Source organism: Lodderomyces beijingensis (assembly GCF_963989305.1).
Source record: "Lodderomyces beijingensis strain CBS 14171 genome assembly, chromosome: 2".
Classification (NCBI taxonomy): domain Eukaryota; kingdom Fungi; phylum Ascomycota; class Pichiomycetes; order Serinales; family Debaryomycetaceae; genus Lodderomyces; species Lodderomyces beijingensis.
Genome location: NC_089971.1, coordinates 1,063,995 through 1,083,108, shown reverse-complemented (window position 1 = coordinate 1,083,108; position 19,114 = coordinate 1,063,995). Strand labels below are relative to the sequence as shown.

At 43.2% G+C, this 19,114-nt stretch overlaps 6 protein-coding genes across 6 annotated transcripts; 4 read left to right on the top strand and 2 right to left on the bottom strand. All coding sequences in view use genetic code 12, as the record gives it.

The window, feature by feature from the left end:
- Positions 1–459: 459 nt before the first annotated feature.
- On the bottom strand, positions 460–3,150 carry LODBEIA_P16140 (uncharacterized protein; the record flags this gene model as incomplete). The annotated part of the gene is made up of 1 exon (XM_066971522.1): positions 460–3,150. One exon carries the CDS (start codon positions 3,148–3,150, stop codon positions 460–462), a length of 2,691 nt encoding a protein of 896 aa, XP_066828552.1.
- A 739-nt stretch (positions 3,151–3,889) lies between these two features.
- On the top strand, positions 3,890–4,678 carry LODBEIA_P16130 (uncharacterized protein; the record flags this gene model as incomplete). The annotated part of the gene is made up of 1 exon (XM_066971521.1): positions 3,890–4,678. One exon carries the CDS (start codon positions 3,890–3,892, stop codon positions 4,676–4,678), a length of 789 nt encoding a protein of 262 aa, XP_066828551.1.
- A 606-nt stretch (positions 4,679–5,284) lies between these two features.
- Positions 5,285–6,022, top strand: LODBEIA_P16120 (uncharacterized protein; the record flags this gene model as incomplete). The annotated part of the gene is made up of 1 exon (XM_066971520.1): positions 5,285–6,022. The coding sequence occupies one exon, from the start codon at positions 5,285–5,287 to the stop codon at positions 6,020–6,022; it is 738 nt and encodes a 245-aa protein (XP_066828550.1).
- Positions 6,023–6,695: 673 nt separating this feature from the next.
- LODBEIA_P16110 (uncharacterized protein) lies at positions 6,696–12,452 on the top strand (the record flags this gene model as incomplete). The annotated part of the gene is made up of 1 exon (XM_066971519.1): positions 6,696–12,452. The coding sequence occupies one exon, from the start codon at positions 6,696–6,698 to the stop codon at positions 12,450–12,452; it is 5,757 nt and encodes a 1,918-aa protein (XP_066828549.1).
- A 1,780-nt stretch (positions 12,453–14,232) lies between these two features.
- LODBEIA_P16100 (uncharacterized protein) lies at positions 14,233–16,581 on the top strand (the record flags this gene model as incomplete). The annotated part of the gene is made up of 1 exon (XM_066971518.1): positions 14,233–16,581. The coding sequence occupies one exon, from the start codon at positions 14,233–14,235 to the stop codon at positions 16,579–16,581; it is 2,349 nt and encodes a 782-aa protein (XP_066828548.1).
- A 226-nt stretch (positions 16,582–16,807) lies between these two features.
- Positions 16,808–18,844, bottom strand: LODBEIA_P16090 (uncharacterized protein; the record flags this gene model as incomplete). The annotated part of the gene is made up of 1 exon (XM_066971516.1): positions 16,808–18,844. The coding sequence occupies one exon, from the start codon at positions 18,842–18,844 to the stop codon at positions 16,808–16,810; it is 2,037 nt and encodes a 678-aa protein (XP_066828547.1).
- Positions 18,845–19,114: the final 270 nt, after the last annotated feature.

Sequence of the window (19,114 nt, the reverse complement as noted above, 5' to 3'; positions counted from 1 at the left end):
TTTTTTTTGGCAGATGCCATAGCTGCAAAAACGTTCTATGTACACTGAGACCATGTCTCGCCAACTAAAGAACGATGCTACCCCACTCTTGCCTTTTTGTTGTAATTTGCTCATCTTCTTGCAATGTCAACTGTTGTCAACGAAATTACAAAAAGCTCTGGACGTTTATTCTAGAACCATCGATGATGAAAAACATGGTCATCAGACGTAAAGGTGCCCTACCCACCCTGGTTTCTGTTGTTTTAACTTTCTATACTTGTAAATAAAAAACATTTTGTTCTCACCTCTGGCTACGTTGATCGCGTGATGCACCCATGCACCATGCACAAAGTAAACTCAAAGACTGAGGCAAGGCTATCTCATAACATCTAGAGAAACCAGCGATAATCTCTAACAACTCAAACTACTCAAGGGTGAGTGTTTTCCAAAAATGATCTATAAAGTAGTATACAATCAACATCAATCAAGATTCGAAGCATCCAAATCTTCATCTTCGTCATCGTCCCATGCGTCACCACCATCCATCTCGATATCATCGGCTTCATGGTTAGGCAAAACATCCAACCCTTTGTTTCCAAGTACAACTTTTGCCGTTTCCTTATCTTTGATTTGTCCCGTTAGCAACAAGATTGCCAATTTGTTCAAAATCTCCTGTTGAATAAGTCTATTCAAAGGTCTGGCACCCAAATCGGGCGACCACCCATTCTTGCAAAGGTACTCCATGGCAGCATCGTCCAATGATAACTTGATATCTCTTCCATTAGCGGCAAATCTATCCTGAGCTTCTCTAAGTCTAATCTTGACAATCTTGGCGATACCGGTTCTTGTCAACTTGTTGAAAATGACAATGTTGGTAATACGGTTCAAAAACTCTGGTCTGAAGTGGGCCTTGACGGCATTCATAACAAGTTCTTTAGTATGATCGTCGATTTTGCTGCCCTTGGCATCGGTAATGTATTGAGCACCCAAGTTGGAAGTCATGATAAAGATGGCATTGGAGCAATTGACTTTAGTACCATTGGCAGCGTGAACAAACCCATCGTCGAGAATTTGCAACAAAATCGTCAACACCTCTGGAGCGGCTTTTTCAACTTCATCAAACAACACCACCGAGTATGGCTTTCTAATCAAGGCCTCAGTTAACTTACCACCTTCTTCATACCCAATGTAACCTGGAGCTGCACCAAGAAGAGTCGAGACAGTATGCTTTTCACTCAACTCGGAACAATCAATTCTAGTCATGGCTTTCTCATCGGCAAACAAGAACCCGGCAAGTTTCTTGGCCAAAAGCGTTTTACCAGTACCACTTTGGCCCAAAAAGAGGAAGGAAGGCGGTTGGTTTGGATCTGAGAGACCACTTCTTCTCAACCTAATTGCATTGGCAACCGCTTTTACTGCAGCAGTTTGGCCAACAACTTCCCTGGCCAATTCCGACTCCAAGTTAACCAATTTTTCATTCTCGGCAGCAGTCAACTTGGTAACGGGGATTCCAGTTAATCTTGCCGCGGTTTCACAAATTTGCTCGGGCCCAACAACGTTTTTGGTTAAACTTTCCAAATCCGAGGCTTCCTCTTGGGCAACTTTAACTTCCAACTCTTCAATCTGTTTTTCAACATCAGGGATGGCAAAATACCTCAAATCTGCCGCGGTGGCTGTATCGTATCTTCTCTCGGCGTCCTGCGCTTTGATTTCTAAATCATCCAACTTCTTCTTGGCCTGAGTAAGCAAGTCGTAACTTGCTCTCTCCTGGTTATATCTCTCCTTCAAAGGACCCAACTGTTCTTCAAGGTTTTCCTTTTGCTTTCTGGCCGACTTCAACCGGTCCTTAGCCGCCGAGTCAGCACCTTTATCTCTTTCCAAGGCATTTATTTCCACCTCGACCAAGTGCAATTGTCTTTCCAAAGTGTCCAATTCTTCTGGCTTGGAGTCTCTAGCAACCGCGACAGTGGCAGCACTTTCATCCACCAAGTCAACTGCCGAATCGGGCATGGCTCTCGTGGTCAAGTATCTAGCTGCAAGCTGAGCAGCGGTAACCAAAGCACTATCCAAAATACGAACACCATGATGAATCTCGTATCTTGGTTGCAAGCCTCGCAAGATGGCAATTGTCTCCTTGACAGTGGCAGCTGGAACTTGGATAGTTTGGAATCTTCTTTCAAGAGCACCATCTTTGGAGATAAACTTACGGTACTCGGCAAACGTGGTGGCACCAATGCAGTGCAATTCACCACGGGCCAACATGGGTTTCAACAAATTGGCAGCATCTGACTTACCATCACCCATCAACATGTGCATCTCATCAATAAACAAGATGATAAACTCCTTGGATTTTTCAATATCTCCCAAGACACCTTTCAACCGTTCTTCAAACTCACCCTTGTACTTGGCGCCAGCTGTCAAGGCACCCAAATCAAGGGCAAATAATCTTGCATTAACAAGCAAATTGGGCACATCGTTATCAACAATTCTCTGAGCCACAGCCTCGGCAATACTCGTTTTACCAACACCGGGGTCTCCAAGCAAAACAACGTTGGACTTGGACCTTCTTGCCAAGACTCGAATAACTCTTCGAATCTCCTCTTCTCTGCCAATAACGGGGTCAATCTTACCTTCTCTGGCCTTTTCCGTAAAGTCTGAGCAGTATTTAGCCAAGAACTCGTAGCTGCTCGAAGCATCGGCTTGCCTCGAGTCGATTCTCTGGTTTCCTCTCAATTCAATTGCTTGCGTCTTGATGGAGTCAATTTTGATCCCGGCTTCTTTGAAAATGTCCTTTATGCTCTGATCTTCCAATAACGCCAAAAGGATGTGATCCTGGGCAATGTAGTTGTCCTTTTGTTGAGTCTTGATTTTGTTGGCATTCTGCAAGACAATCCCTGCTTGATAACTTGGTCGAACCTCTTGTGGTGGTGGGTCTTGACTGGGCAATTTGACCAAATGTCTATTCACACATCTCTCAAAATTGGGCCATTCAAACCTTGCCTTTTGAATCAACGTTTTGAGATACAACGTTGTTCCCTCTGTGTCATCCATGGGGATGAACGCAGCAAGAAAGTGCAACGGCACCAACTGAGTGTTGCTGTTTTCTTTGCACAAATTCGTAGCATTGGTAATGATTTTCAATGCATTGTCTGTATATTGAGTCTCGTCCATTTTTCCTGTAACAAATTACTTGGTATCCTCGGCGCCTTCTTCTTCTGCTGCTTCTTTTCCTTTTTCTTCAAATCGTTTCAGTTTCGAAAATGATTGCTGTGAGGAATTGAACCCACTTAAATAAGGGTGACGAATATCGGATGTTTGGTTAGATTAAAGCTGCAAATGTATAGCAAGCTAAACAAACAGCCCAATAGGGTGGAGTTATATCTGGTGAGCGAGGCATACAAACTCACGCGGAACAACTCTAATCTAATCATACGAACGGACAAAAAAAAGTCGTGCTAGAACCATCTAGAATATTGTAGAATATTACTCTACAGTTGCAGGCAAAAGTAGACCCCCCCCACCCCAGTAGCAATCATTCCACCAAGTGGGAAGACTCAAGACCCCAAATTATGATACAATTCGTGTTCGGGGTCATTGCTAGTCATTATTTCTAACAAGATTAAATTTTTTTTTTTGAGTAAAGTGGTTTCTTTATCGGTGTAATGGACCCAGGTCAGTGATATAATTCGTTTTTGACAGTTTCTTTGATGGCTGCTACAATCCCCCCCCCCTTAGTATGAGCATACGCTACCAAATTATGAATATGCTCCACATCATCACAATCTTGAACAAATCTCACTCATCGCCAACAGTAAGTGAGATTTGTCTCCGTAGCCTCGAGAGCAGCTCTTAGATGAAGTTGCAACTGATAGTAACAGTATTCGTCCTTCTGTTTGCTGTGAGGATCGCTATGGCAGACGACGATTTCCATTGGATTGACGCGGACTCACCAGATTTAGTTACAGCCGCTGGGTTTTGGAGAAAAGCAAAGCCGCCTAAACTCGAGGAGCAAGTAGTTTACTCCGTCAAGTCAATGGAAGCATTGCAGCTGAACCATTCCCATTTGCTTCAAAACAAGCAAAGCATGTTTTTTTTCAAAAACACCAACAGCTCAATGCAATATGATATCCTGACGGGGTATTGGACCGAGATTAGCAAGCAAGACCCCATGATGGAAGCCACGGTGCACTTATTTGATAAATGGATTCCGATTACCGCGTGCATTGAATCCATCCATGGAAGTGGCGCCTACATGAGTCGATACATCACGCTCTACATCCATGCAACAGTTGAAAATGCAATCGGGGGCGCACCGGGGTTCCCGCCTATTTTCGTCTACCTCAGCGGCGGGATTAGCCTTGGAATTGGAGTCAGAGTTGGCGTTTCCAAATTGTACACTTTACTCTTCAGTTGTTCGATAAATGCCGGTGAGGTGGCTCAGCTTTTCGTTCGTCCTTCGTTTATCAAGGTTCCCGATTTGAAAATCGTCAAGTACAAGTTTAAAAAAAAGAGATTGAACAAGGTCGGCACGAGGTATATTAAACTGTTCAAGATGTTGGCTCTCGATGCACCAGAGCATCAATGCTGGGTGTCGCGCGATGTTTCCGATTTGCAGTGCAAAGGGACAATCTCACGAAAGGTGAAAGTACACCTCGGAGGAAAACCAAAGCTTGATAACTATGGACTTTTACAACAATAGAGGATAGCGTTTTTTGCACACAATCCTTGAGTCCAATCTTTCTGTTAAAAGCCTCCTACTGCGAAATATTTGAAAAAAAGCAAACCAGGGCCAAAGTTGTCGAGTTTCAAAAATAGCTTCTAGTTGTTTTTAAGATGGCCAAGATGGTCGCGATAACATACAATCACCAATATATCAATGGAGAGGCCGCACAAAAAAAAAAATTTCATATTAGACATTTTTGTATTACTTAGTTGATTCCAACTGGTAAATGCCTATTCACGCACCTTTGACTTTTGGCTGCAAAAAGAGAAAAGAAAAGAAAAGAAAAAAGAAAACCCGAAAGAGGACACATCGTGTCGCAAAAGTGTGTCTGAAAATTTTTTCAAGACACTGCTGCCAATGGTTGCCACTTTTTTTTTTACTACCAATTGCCACTAGCAGTATTTTTGTTTTTGCGAAGAGATGCAGTCTTCCATTAGTCACGATCCTTTGCCTATAAAAGCACCAGAGTTGAACAAGACATATAAACTTGCCTTTTTCATATATTCATCACCTATAGCTTGACCTTGAATTTGAAAATAACAAAAACCACCAAAGAAAAATTTTTATCAAAACATCTAAATTATGGCGTCCAGAACACAATTTGAAAATTCCAACGAAGTGGGTGTCTTTTCCAAATTAACCAATTCATACTGTTTGGTCGCTGTTGGTGGCTCGGAAAACTTTTATTCGTCGTTTGAAGCCGAGTTGGGCGATGTCATACCGATAGTTCACACGACTATAGCAGGAACTCGGATAGTTGGCCGGATGACCGCGGGCAACAGGAGGGGTTTACTCGTTCCAACGCAAACCACCGACCAAGAATTGATGCACTTGAGAAACTCGCTTCCCGACTCGGTAAAGATCCAACGCGTCGAGGAAAGATTGTCGGCATTGGGAAACGTGATATGCTGCAATGACTATGTTGCCTTGGTCCATCCAGATATAGAACGAGAAACCGAAGAATTGATCGCCGATGTCTTGGGAGTCGAAGTGTTTCGTCAAACCATTGCAGGAAACGTGCTTGTGGGCTCCTATTGCGCATTGAGCAACCAAGGTGGATTGGTCCATCCTCAGACTTCGATACAAGACCAAGAAGAATTGAGTAGTTTGCTACAGGTTCCTTTAGTTGCTGGTACTGTGAATAGAGGTAGCAACGTTGTTGGAGCAGGAATGGTTGTCAATGACTGGTTAGCTGTAGCTGGAAGTGACACCACTGCTCCTGAGTTATCTGTCATCGAGTCCATTTTCAGATTACAAGATGCCCAACCGGATGCCATTGGTGGTAATTTGAGAGATACTTTGATTGAGACTTATTCTTAGATGAGCGAGATATATAAATAGAGAGAGAGCAAATACACATCACTTCTGGGTTGAATCGAGCTTTAGTGGTGCTCCTCCCCCTCTTCACTATGCCCTGGTTTCCGAGTAACAGCAAGATTTGTGTTTTATTTTTTGTCAAACGTCTATGCCCAATCCAATAGCTCTGACATCAACGCAAGTGTACTATATTTTTTTGCAATGCAATCAATATCCGATGACAGATTTATCAAGCTCGTCTCTTTTCCTTTTTTTTTTTTTTTTTTTCACAGAGACCAACAGCCACACGGCTGTCGAAATGTTATCCAGAGATTTCAAAGGTCCGCCCTTGATTGTCACAACAGTTGGAGATCTTCTAATTAAAAACCTCCTATATAGTTTGTGGGTTAAAATCTCATGGTAGTTCTAATCTCCACAAGTTGCATTGCAATTTAGCGAGTTACGCTTCTGGCGAGAATTGCAGGGCGAGAGAGCATGTGCCAAAATAATGCTTGATTACCCAGCAAGGAAAAAAACCCCGGATGCTTGCAAAAACAACAAAAAACATCAAGAACAACAATATCAACTTCAAACCTATATAACTGACCCAGGAAAACCTTTATTGGTTTCAGCAAAGACAAACTCCACCACCAACTGCTAATTCCTTGAGTCTTTTAAGTTCAAAAAAAAAAAAAAGATGGACTACTCGGGAATTACAAGGGGTACCATTCGTGGGGAAGTTCTCAAGAAACTCGCCGACTTGACCGTTGAGTATGTTCCTTCAAATTTGAAAGAGATCAACACCGGTATTCAAAAGGACTATTTTGCAAGGTTGTTATCTGCCACTCCCAAAGAAGCACCAATTCGTAAATCTTCCATCAACGGCAGTGCCAACGGAAATGGGAAGTTGTCCACGGTTGCCATAGCACCTAAAGAGTATGAAGTATTGATTGCCTTGTGCGATGCCACGAAAAAGACAATGAAGGTTAACAACCAGGTGAAAATCTTGATTGACAAGTTCAAAGTCTACTTGTTTGAATTGCCCGATCAAAAGTTTGCATACAACATCTTGTCCAATTCAGTTGCTGTGTCTCCATGGACCTTGTTGAGTGAAAAATTGACTAGTGGATTGATCAACTTGGCCTATCAAGCAAACAAGGTCTACTTTGATGAAGTTGTTGAGATTTTCCACCAATTCATTGACAAGTTTTTCGACAATGTTGAGCCTGAATTCTCCAATTTTTTGACGTTGATGGGGTTCATTGAAGGATTGAACAAGAATGCCCACTTTTTGAGTTTTTCTTCTAGAACATTCAAGATTTTCACCATGTTGGATGCATCGGTTGACAATTTTGAATTTTTATGCGATGTTGAGTCTTATTCAGATTTCCTTTATGACGAGCCAAATGAGTATAGCGAGTTGCGTGATCGTGACTATACAATCAATTTTTCTCCAATTTTGTATCTTGAAAAATTGGCCAAATTAATGTGCTCGATTATCAATGCCATTATTGGCAACAAGGACGAGTCGTTGTTGAGTTGCCTCTTGGCCAAGGTTGCACACACTTACGACCACAATTCCCATAACGGGCAAGGCCAACCTAAGTTGAATGGCAAAGCTAAGGAAGGAGGGTTGGAGTTTACCAGAGCCAACATGGAGATTATCAAGATCTTGTCCGATTTGGCGCTTCGCAAAGTTGAGTTTTTGGACAGAGGTGAAACGTACATTGTTTATTCGACTTTTAACCGCTTGAAATTGGGTTACTTGGCCAAGAGCTACAGCTTGCAGGTTTTGAGCTGCAGCATGTTTACCGACAATTTGGATTTGAAAACGTCACGAAACTTGTTTAAATCCTGCATCGAGATTAGAGATGTCATGTTGGATCCAGATTTGGGGTTGACTGTTTTTGAGTTTGGTTCGTTGTTGGTGTTTAAGGATGAAACCGTAGGTCCATTGTTGACCAGAGTGTTTACTTCGGTTGTCGCCAACCCGAAATTGCAACTGCAATACTGTTTGGAGGCCTCCAAGAGTGTTGGTTTAGCGGGCAAGAGATTATCGCAGGATGCTGTTGTCACCACTATTTACTCATTGACCAACCTCCTCTTTGTCAGCAACGAAGGTTTATCTTTGCATTCCAAGAGTGCTAGAAGAGTTGCTAAAAACATGACTGGGCTTGAAACAGGTTCAATAAAAGACTTGTCCCCAGTCTCGTCGAGAAGAACTTCGGTTAGTGATGTTTCGCAAGTATTCAGCAAGGCTGCTGTCTCTAGTGAATACGATGAAAATGACTATAGGAAAGTTTGCGAGAATGCAGTCACGGCCATTATTGAAGTGTCAGACGCGTGTGATGACGAAACTGTTCCCGCGTTGGCATGCACGATCTTGTCGCAAAAAGTGACCAAGATCGATTCCGCCATTGGTCCCTTGATTTTAAAAGGGTTGAGTTCATGCGCTCCATTTTTGCCCGAACGCGAGTTTGTCATTTTGATTAGGTTGTTGAACAAGATGTCATCGGATGCATTGGAAAAGAAAAACACGGCGTTGTTGGCAAGCTTGACTGAGGCTAAAATCACTTTGGCCAAGAGATTGAAACCGGATAACCCATTGTACACTGTTTACTTGCACGAGCTCTTGACGGCCATCATTAGCAAAGGTGACGTTCAGCAGTTGGAGCACCATAGATCTCACAATGAAATTAGTGAAATCGGTGACCAGATCGCTATTTACTTGAAGCCATTGGCTGCGATTTTGCCCGATGTCCATGCCGGTCAAGAACCATTGAAGATCCAAAAGACTGAGACCATCAACTTGTTCAAAAACATTTGGTTCAACATGGTTGTCCATGGCTACACCATCACCTCTAAAAACACAAAGATGTTCAAGCACGAGTTGGAGAGAATCGCGTACAACTCGCCGCCATTGGCTTCGGAATTGTCATGGGACAGAACCGAGACTTCCATCGAGTTGAACACTGTGTTGAGAAGGGGATCATCGAACCATAACATCAAGGATCACAGAACATTCTTGGGAGACATTTTCGAAGTTCACCGCACTTTGTCCTACCCCAAGTTGATGTTCTTGTCTGCGACCGTTTTGATTGAAACTTTGAGAGTGCGCAGTGGTGACTGCTCCAAAATCTTTTTGTACTTTACTGACCCTTCGGTCAAGATTTCGGGAACCGATAAGTACTTGGGTTCGATTGCTTTCCAAATCATCAAGGAGTATGTTGCCTTGATCACCACTGGAGCCAACAAGCAATTTGCCGCTGACCACATTGCCGGCCAGTTGACCAAGATTTTGACCATGTTCACTCATGCCATTCCGGAGATGCAGGATGCCTCGATTCAATGTGCCGACTTGTTGATTAACAAAGTGCCCTCTTCTTTGTGTCACAAAAAGTCCTTGTTTGCACTTTTCGATCTTTTAACGTTGTTGTTTCAAAGTATTGCTGATGCCGACGTTCACGAGTATGAGCCTACAACGACATTCAGGGCCAGGTGCACGGGTATCAGGATTGAATTGTCCGACGACTACAAATGGAGATGCTCCACTTTTAATCGTTTCCATGAAAAGTCCAAACATTGGGTCAACTTGTTGTTGAACAAGTCAAACATTGACACCAAGAGTTTGATCCAATCTTATGTGTCAGCAAACGAGGAGCTCAATTTCGATAACCCTATTCAATTTGGGTTATCGTTTGCATTGGAGATGTCAGGTAACATTTCGTCGCACGATCGTGAAATGTCCGCCATCACCTATGCTAACGCGTCTTCGTTGGACAGCTTGCCCACCATTGTTGCGCAGTTGAACTGGAGATCGAACTTTGTTTCCGAGTTCGTCAACAAATTGCCATTGAGAACAGATGAAGAGGCCGACATTGCATTTAAAGCGATTAGAGAAAAGGTTTTCAATGTGAAAACCACCTTGTTCAACTCTGCTCCTTCTGATTTCCCCTCGGCTGACGAGATTATGCATTTGCTTAGTGAGATTGCGGGACTCACGTTGTTGAGCGATGTCAACAATGCAGAATTGGTTAGGTACTTGGTTGAAATTCCATTCATCTTGTTTGAGCCCTCGGTCATGATCAATGCCGGTGGGGTCTGGTTTGCCGTTATGAAGGATAAACCGGTATTGAGTATGCTTTTGCTTAGTGAAGTTGCTGAGAAATGGGAAGAATCGATTCAATTGAGAAAAGGGTTGTTTTCACAAGAATACGATATTGCCGGTCCAGAGTTTGACAAGATGGAATATGCTCCAAGTAACAGGGTTGCGGTTAACAGGTTGGCCGAAAAGGCACAACGAAGCTTTGGACCTCATTTGGAGATTATCAAGTTGTTTGCTAGTAACTTTGAAGCCACGTTGAACCAAAGTGACCATTTGCTCAAGATTTTCACCAGATTTGTGGAAACGGGTTTGCAAAATTTGAGGATTGCTTCATACCACCCGCTTTCAAGGTTGGTGCGTTTTGAGTTGATTAAATTTTCATTTGAAGTTTTGCAATACCACATTAAATTGGGCTCGAGAAGCGTTTTAGATTTGACCAATTTAATTTTTGATGGTGCTTTGACTTGGTTTAGACAAAGAAACACTTTCCCATTTGGTGGTAACAAGTTGAAATTCAAGAGCGAAGCAATTATTATGAGAGAGGTTGCTCGAATGGCCACGGCCATCACCACTAGACTGGCCAGCATTGACATCAAAAAGACCATCTTTTTGTATTTCCTTGATGACGAGATTTACAAGTTCAACATTTGGATGACGAGCTTGAATCCAGTTGATACATCGGGATCTTTAGTTGGCAACCAAATCACTACGGCGCAAATTGCCAAAGCTTATGATATCGATCCGATTTTGGCGATAAATTTGGCCATGCGTTTCAAAATCAAGAACATCGACGACACGTTGCAGCATTTAATTATCAAGAACCCCCTTGCAGCCGTGTACTATCCGGATGCTGTCCAGTTTTTCATTGGTCTCAACGCAGGCACTCACATGCCATCGTATCAATTGTTGTTCTGGGCCGCGTTGTCACCCATTGATGCCATCACCTTGTTCTTGCCGCCATTTGGATCGAATCCATTCACCTTGCAGTACACCATGAGATCCTTGGAGAGCCATGATGTTAACTTGACCTTTTTCTATGTTCCGCAGATTGTTCAATCATTGAGATTTGACGCTATGGGATACGTTGAGAGATTTATTATTGAAACAGCCAAAGTTTCCCAGTTGTTTGCGCATCAAATCATCTGGAACATGTTGGCTAATAGTTACAAGGATGAAGATTCAACCGAGCCCGATGATTTGAAACCTGTGTTGGATAGAATACAGGAAAAGATGTTGGCTACTTTTAGTAAACCGGATTTGGCATTTTATCATAAAGAATTTGGATTTTTCAATGAAGTCACCGATATCTCGGGTAAATTGAAGCCATATATTAAAAAGAGCAAAGCGGAAAAGAAGGCCAAAATCGACGAAGAGATGGCCAAGATCAAAGTTGAGCCAGGTGTTTATTTGCCGTCTAACCCTGATGGTGAATTGGTTGACATTAATCGTAAATCAGGTAAACCGTTGCAATCACATGCCAAGGCCCCCTTTATGGCCACTTTTAAAATCAAAAAGGACATTATCGACTATGACGAGTTGGGTCAAGCGCAAAAAGTGGAAATTGAGAAGTGGCAAAGTGCTATTTTCAAAGTTGGTGACGATTGCAGACAAGATGTTTTGGCCTTGCAGTTGATTTCGATGTTTAGAACCATTTGGCAAGATGCAGGCTTGGACATGTATGTTTTCCCATATAGGGTTACCGCTACCGCGCCAGGCTGTGGTGTTATTGATGTCTTGCCCAACTCCACCTCGAGAGATATGTTGGGTAGAGAAGCAGTGAATGGGTTATATGAATATTTCATCACCAAGTTTGGACCTGAAAACTCCATCGAGTTCCAGCAAGCGAGAAACAACTTGGTTAAGTCGTTGGCTGCTTACTCGATTATCTCGTACTTGTTGCAGTTTAAGGATAGACATAACGGAAACATTATGTACGATGAAAGTGGACATGTCTTGCACATTGATTTTGGTTTCTGTTTTGATATTGTGCCTGGTGGGGTCAAGTTTGAAAATGTGCCATTCAAGTTGACCCATGAGATGATTATGGTCTTGGGAGGCAATGACGAAACTCAGGCGTTTAAATGGTTCGAGGAGCTTTGTATCAAGGGCTTCTTGGCATGTCGTCCCTACATGGAGATGATTGTGCGTACCGTGACGCCCATGTTGGAGAGTGGATTGCCCTGTTTCAAAGACACAACCATCAAGAATTTGAGAAATAGGTTTGTTCCCTACAAATCGGAAAAGGAGGCGGCCATATATTTCAAAAAGTTGATCAAGGAGTCAAAGGAGAGTTTCTACACTAAAGGTTACGACGAGTTCCAAAGACTCACCAATGGTATTCCCTACTAGTAGTCGGATATTTCCTGATGATATATATTTCTTTAGTAGTGCTTTTTTCTTAAAAAACTTATTCTTGAAAAGGTAGATGAATCTGATACACCACAACCTCGAGACGTGGTTGGGCAAAAACTTACAACTTACACTCGTTTCCGAAATGGTGATAAACACACAGGACAAGACAAGATCATAGAATATAGCCCTCGACAGCAGTATAGCCCCATCCAAGACATATCCCTATATATATATGCAAACGACGCTTGGTGTACTCGTTGTAAAGGGGGGGGGGAGAGAGGCCCGGGCGAGAGGAAGTTAAGGGGCTGTGTGTCTCACATAGCGTCATCGCTGGCTATCCGCCAACTGGTAGCGCGCGCACGCCCAAATTTAGAAAAGGCGCTGTTTTTTTTTTGTTCTTTTTCGTGCGTGCGTGTGTGGTGGGTTGGAGTAGCACCGGTTTCTCATTTTCATGTAGCCAATTTACAGTGTTGAGATCTCGTGACTTGTATTGGTCGGTTGCGTGTACTGGAGACGGGCTCCTAATGGTGACAAGATGAGGTTGAAGGTGAAGTCGAAGGTGAGATTCTTGGTATATCTGATCGGTACGCGAGAGGGAAATTAAAGTGGTGGTGGTGGATGCTTCAAGTGGAACCTTGGCTGAAATGCGCGTATTTATTCTATAGTCTGGCGGTCTGTTGTTATTATTATTGAATACGGGTGTGCGCCCTCTTGGAGGCAGCGGTGGGTTCTTCCAAAGGGGTGACTTGAAAAGGGCCAAAACTCAAACAGGATATAATTTATTTCTCGGTGCCACCAGACGCGGCAGTAGACATGGCACTACCAGCACTGGTAGTAGTGGCAGTTGGGGTTGTAGCACTGGTGGTGGTAGTGAGGGGGGCTCAGCTGGGGTGTCTTGGTGAACATCGACAGTGACTACTACGTGGTATATGCACGTATGTGCAGTCACCTGACTGTTGAGCCTATACTAGTCATTACTACAACCACAGCAGAGTGGGTGGCTGTTTGTTGACTGGTTTATATTTAACCTCACTACGACAGCTCTAGTTATAATTACAACACACTCTTCCACACGCGCACAAGAGAGAGAGTAAAAGGGCGAGTGCTCACTTTTTACAACCAAATTCCAATTTTTTTTTTTTTACAACCAAATTTGTTTCAACCAGACAGCTTTCTTCTTCTTCTTCTTCTTCCTGCAACAACGGCAAGGACAGATAGAGCCTACATTTACTTCACTTCGACAGAACCCACTTTCGGTCAACTTTACCATCCACACCACTTCAACAAACTAAACCACCATAACTTGTTGCACTGGATTTTCAAAGCATTTCAACTAAAACAAGTTGCTACCCTTTTTTTTTCCCCCTTCACATATATATATATACATACAGCCAGATTATAGGGACTTTCGGCAATTTTTCAGCTCTTCTTTTGCTAATCCAAGAGAAACAGTTCTATTATCAAATAACAAAAGAAAAAAAAAACGAAAAAAACTTTCGAAAGCTCGAAAGCTCAAGACTCATTTCTCGAAAACCGTCGTGGGGAACTGATTCAAGTCATTTTTTGTTTGGTTTTGGTTTTTTTTTCTTTTTTTTCAACCTTTGATCCAAGTTAGAGTCAAAAAGGACGCGGTTGCTCAGCGTTTTCATTCACCACTAAGGAATTGAATCTACTAACAAGGATGATTTTGCATAATTACATCTTCATTTGCATGGCATTCCTCGTCAATCTCATATCTGCAGAAAAACTCATTAGATCATCGTCACTTTTAACATGTATGGATAACTCGCAGTTTACAGCATCATTTTTCGATATCGTGTTCTACCCTGAAAATAACACCGTTTACTTCAACGTCAACGCCATGTCGTCGATTGATAACAGAACCATTGGTATCAATGTCAATCTCATTGCTTATGGATTAAACGTCTTGCAAAGAAACCTTTCCTTGTGCGATTTAAACTTCGAACAACCCGGTGCCAGTAACAACCCCTTGTGTCCCTTGACCTCGGGCCATTTCAATATCGGTTCTTCACATCGCTTGAATGAATCGGTCACTCAAGATATACCTGGTATAGCTTACACGATTCCCGATTTGGACGCCAGAGTCAGAGTCGTGGCTTATGACACGGAAACTTTCCAACAATTGGCTTGTGTTGAAGCAACATTGTCAAACGGCAAGACGGTGCAAACCAAGTATGCGGCTTGGCCAATCGCCGCCGTTTCAGGTGCCGGTGTCATTGTCTCTGGTGTCATTTCGGTTATTGGCCATTCCAGCACGGCAGCGCACATTGCTTCCAACTCAATGTCACTTTTCGTCTATTTCCAATCTTTGGCAATCACGGCAATGATGGGTGTTGCAAGAGTGCCCCCGATTGCTGCTGCATGGGCGCAAAACTTTATGTGGTCCTTGGGTTTGGTTCGTGTTGGATTTGTGCAGAATATCGCCAACTGGTATATGCAATCGACGGGAGGTACTCCCACAGATATCTTAGAATCAAGCTATCTTTCAATCTCGGTGCAAAAGAAATTGGTCAAGAGAGCCGCTATTGAAGTTTATGACCAATTCGTTAGTGAGCATCAACAAAGATTCCAAAAGAGAGCAGATATCCAGATAGTTTCCGACGAATTCGGTAGCTCAGATAGCTTGGACCCGGAGTTGTATTCTACCGACGAGAAGGCCGACGATTTAGCCGGCAAGATCTTGGTCTTGAGAGGTATTCAAAGAGTAGCGTACTTGTTGGGAATCGAGATCACCGATCTTTTCATGACGGGTATCTGCTTTTTATTTTTCTTTGCGTTTGTCATCATTGTGTGTCTCACGTTGTTCAAGGCCGTTATTGAGATCCTCATCAGATCCAAGATGATGAATGAAGGTAAATTTAACGAATACAGACAGCAATGGAATGGTATAATAAAGGGAACAATTTACCGTTTGTTGATTATTGCCTTACCGCAAATAAGTTTGTTGTGTATCTGGGAGTTGACCTCGAGAGACTCGGCAGGCACAATCGTGGTGGCTGTGTTTTTATTGGTCTTGGCCTGCGTCTTGTTGATACAAGCAAGTATCAGAGTGTTTATGAAAGGTAGAAGATCGGTGGCCCAATTCAAGAACCCAGCATATCTTTTATTTGGAGACGTGAAATTTCTCAATAGATTTGGTTTCCTTTATGTGCAATATCGAGCTGACTGCTACTGGTTTGTTTCGGTTTCATTGTTGTACATTTTCTTGAAATCCTTGTTTGTCGCCGTGTTGCAAAAGAATGGCAAACCGCAATCAATCGTTGTTTGGGCAATTGAATTGGTCTACTTGGTCTTATTATGCTGGATTCGTCCATTTATGGACAAGAGAACAAATGCGTTCAACATCACCATTGGAGTCATCAATTTCATAAACGCATTGTTCTTTATGTTCTTTTCCATGGTCTTTGGCCAACCCAACGTTGTGTCATCTGTCATGGCAATCGTCTACTTTATCTTGAATGCCGTGTTTGCCTTGTTTTTGTTGTTATTCACCATCATTACCTGTGCCTTGGCCTTGACCTACAAGAATCCAGATACAAGATACCAACCCATGAAAGATGACAGGGTGTCATTCTTGCCTAGAACAGTAAATAACAAGACCGGTGGTCCCGGTGGGCTAAGCCACGATGATGATATGGAGTTGTTGGCTTTGGGAGAAACAGCAATGAAAGGACACGAACATGGTGGCAACAACAAAAAGGACAGCACAATGTTTGATGACGACAACGATGATTTGTATGAAGAAGATGGTGTATACCAAAAGACCAGGAATTTGAGTGGCCAAGTATTGATGTCCACATCGGGGTCAGCTTCCAGTCACGATTCGAGCTCAAAGAGGGATTTGTTGAATCAACTCAGCTCGACGACAATGGTGGGCAATCCCTACAATGCACTTCCTGGAGGAGCAGGAGGAGCAAGCAGCAGCTCGACAGGTGGGTTCAGCTATGGTCAAACAGATGCCTATCAAGGAAGCCTCAGCAGTCCTCAAAATCCATACGTTCAGCACAACACGTACCAGCAAGTACCGCAGCAGCAGCAGCAGCAGCAGCAACAGCAACAACAGCAACAACAGAGATATCAACAAGGTAAAGTGAACTTCAGATAACATTTTCTTGTTTCTCATTTTTCATCATATTTTTTCATTTTTTTTTTTTGAGCATAAAATCATACTTCATTTCAGTTACTACTTTTGTATTTTACGACTTTTTTTTTTTATATTATTCATGGAACCTATATTATGCGCGAGATTTTTTTTTTGTTTTTACATCTTCCTATACCTTTTTATTTTTTGTATTGTCTGTCTTCGATCTTGAGCCAAAGAGGATTCCGGTTCAGCCTGCTCCAGGAGAAGACATGGAGTCCACTGCACCAAGCTTGACCTCGTCGTTGCACAATTTTGAATCGCCGAAAATGCTATAGTGGAAAAGATTATACCACGTGATCGGCTTGCATTCAGTTATATCATCACTAAATTCAATTCTTTTTTTCAATCGCTCGGGTTTCCACAGATCGAGGTTTATCACTTGGCTATACGAGGTTCTCCGTGGGGAGTAATTGTGCAAGTCGTCAAAGTGGAGCAAGGATAAAGGTATAGTGAAACCGCCGCCGATGCTGACACCTCCTGGGCTCGGAGGATTATCTTCAACTGAATCCTCTTCAAGGATTTCCGACCTTTTGCTTGCGTACTTCTTGTCTTTGGCGTAGAAACAATCATCACCTTCGTTTTCTTTCGCTTTCTCGTTTTTGTCAGTTTCATCTCCATCGGAACAGCTGCCTTCGTCCACTTCGAACTTGCTCTTGATCTTGTTGGGGCTTTCGTCATCGGAGCAGCTGCATAGGGCCGGGTGATGCTCATAGTCGCAATCCCATTCGTAATCGCCCATATCCCACGCTTCGTAATCTGACTTATCAAACAACTTAGGCTGGAAATGCAATTGCTCAAGCTGTTTTCTCTTGCGGGAAATCTTATCGGCCAACGCGTCCGATTTATCCTCGATATACGCTTTTTTCTCACTGAGGTCGATCTTGAGGGCAGTCTTGCGGTCATCGAGGGAGTCCTTGAGGTGATCCTTCTTGCGTGACAAGCTAGTGAGTTTTTCATCAACTTTCTTATCAAATACTTCGTCGGCGGCTTCGATGGTTTGCTTGGGGTGCTTGAGCAAGCTTAACGTGGCTAACGTCATGGCGTATTTTTTGGCTTGCAACTTGTCGTGCACTTGTCGCACGGCTTGGCTTTCAACCAGAAGAGAGTCCAATTCCTTTGGGTCGGGGTGTAAGGAGTTTGCATGCAACTTCAGATGGCCTTTGCGGGGGTTGACGAAATTTTGGTAGGCGGGGAAAACGTCAATCATTTGGTTCTTGATCTTGAGACAATAGCTTTGGTTCGTGTCTTCTTCGCCGTCGTCGCCGCTGTTTTGGATGTTGCAGAAAACTGCTGAGATTAGCGAGTCGTAGCCAACTTGTTTGATCCAAAGGTTGGCAAACCTGTCGAAAAAATTGGAAACTTGGTTTTGCTTGAGGTAGTCCTTTATCGACATGATGGGGGTGGTTTTCGGCCGGTCATTCTCTGGTGGGGTCTGGACCCTGGGTGCATTGAGCAAGCTGGGCCCGCCGCCATTGTTAGTCAGCTTTAGGAAATGTCTAGGCTCCGTTTCATTAAACATAAACACAATCAACGGCTTGTCCTCGCTCAATTGCGATCTAAATGCCGGCAACTGGGCCTTGGAAAACATCAACAAGCCACGGTTGTACACATTCGAGGACAAGTTTTGCAATTTCTTACTTCCGGGAATAACCAAGTAATAATCCGTGAGCTCCAAGTACTTTGGGATTTCAAAGGGCACGGCATTTGCCAAGAATCGGCTGAAGGAGGAACTGCGATAGCTTTTCCCTGCGCGGTGCTCGGTGTACCTCTGGATGAAATCCAAACCGGAGTTGAAGACCGTTGTCGTATTGAAGAGCAAATACGTTTTGAATTCCTGCGGAATGAGGACTTGGTCTTTTGCAGTGAAATTCAACCATTTCTGAGGCGCAATCGTGCCATTCTTGAACGTGCGCTCAAACAAATTCGACAAGCCTAGCGTCTCAAACATGGTAGGGTTTATCAATTCGCGAGGTATGAATAGGAGATTCTCTTCGGCCACGGCGGCCGTACTTGAGACTTCGGCCTCGGTGATGTTGGATAGTGGCTGGAACAAGATCCGATCCCTGTCGCCTTGTGTGGGAGGCACTAGCGCCTGTAGTGAGTTTATCAACCGTTGCTTTACTTCTGAAAGTGTAAACATGGTCGGCTTCACGATGGCCCAGTTGGGGGGAATCAACGCCGTTGCCGCGAGCTGTAGTACAAGGGCAGTAATCAACACTCTCATTGCAGAATAGTATGAGGCCAGCGTAGTATAGTCTAGTACAGCACAGTGTAGCACTTGTCTCAACGAGAAAGAAACGAAAAAAGCCTTGAAGGTTTGTTATGTGGTGGTGTCGTTAGGGGAAAAATGGGTGCAAATCTGTCATTTGCATAATAATAATTTCCAGCTTTAACAGAAGGCTGCAAAAAAAAAAAAAAAAAAAAAAAGAAAACACGAAAAATCGAAAAATCGAAAAAAACGAAAAAAAGCCAAAACCCCGTGGACCTGAGTGCT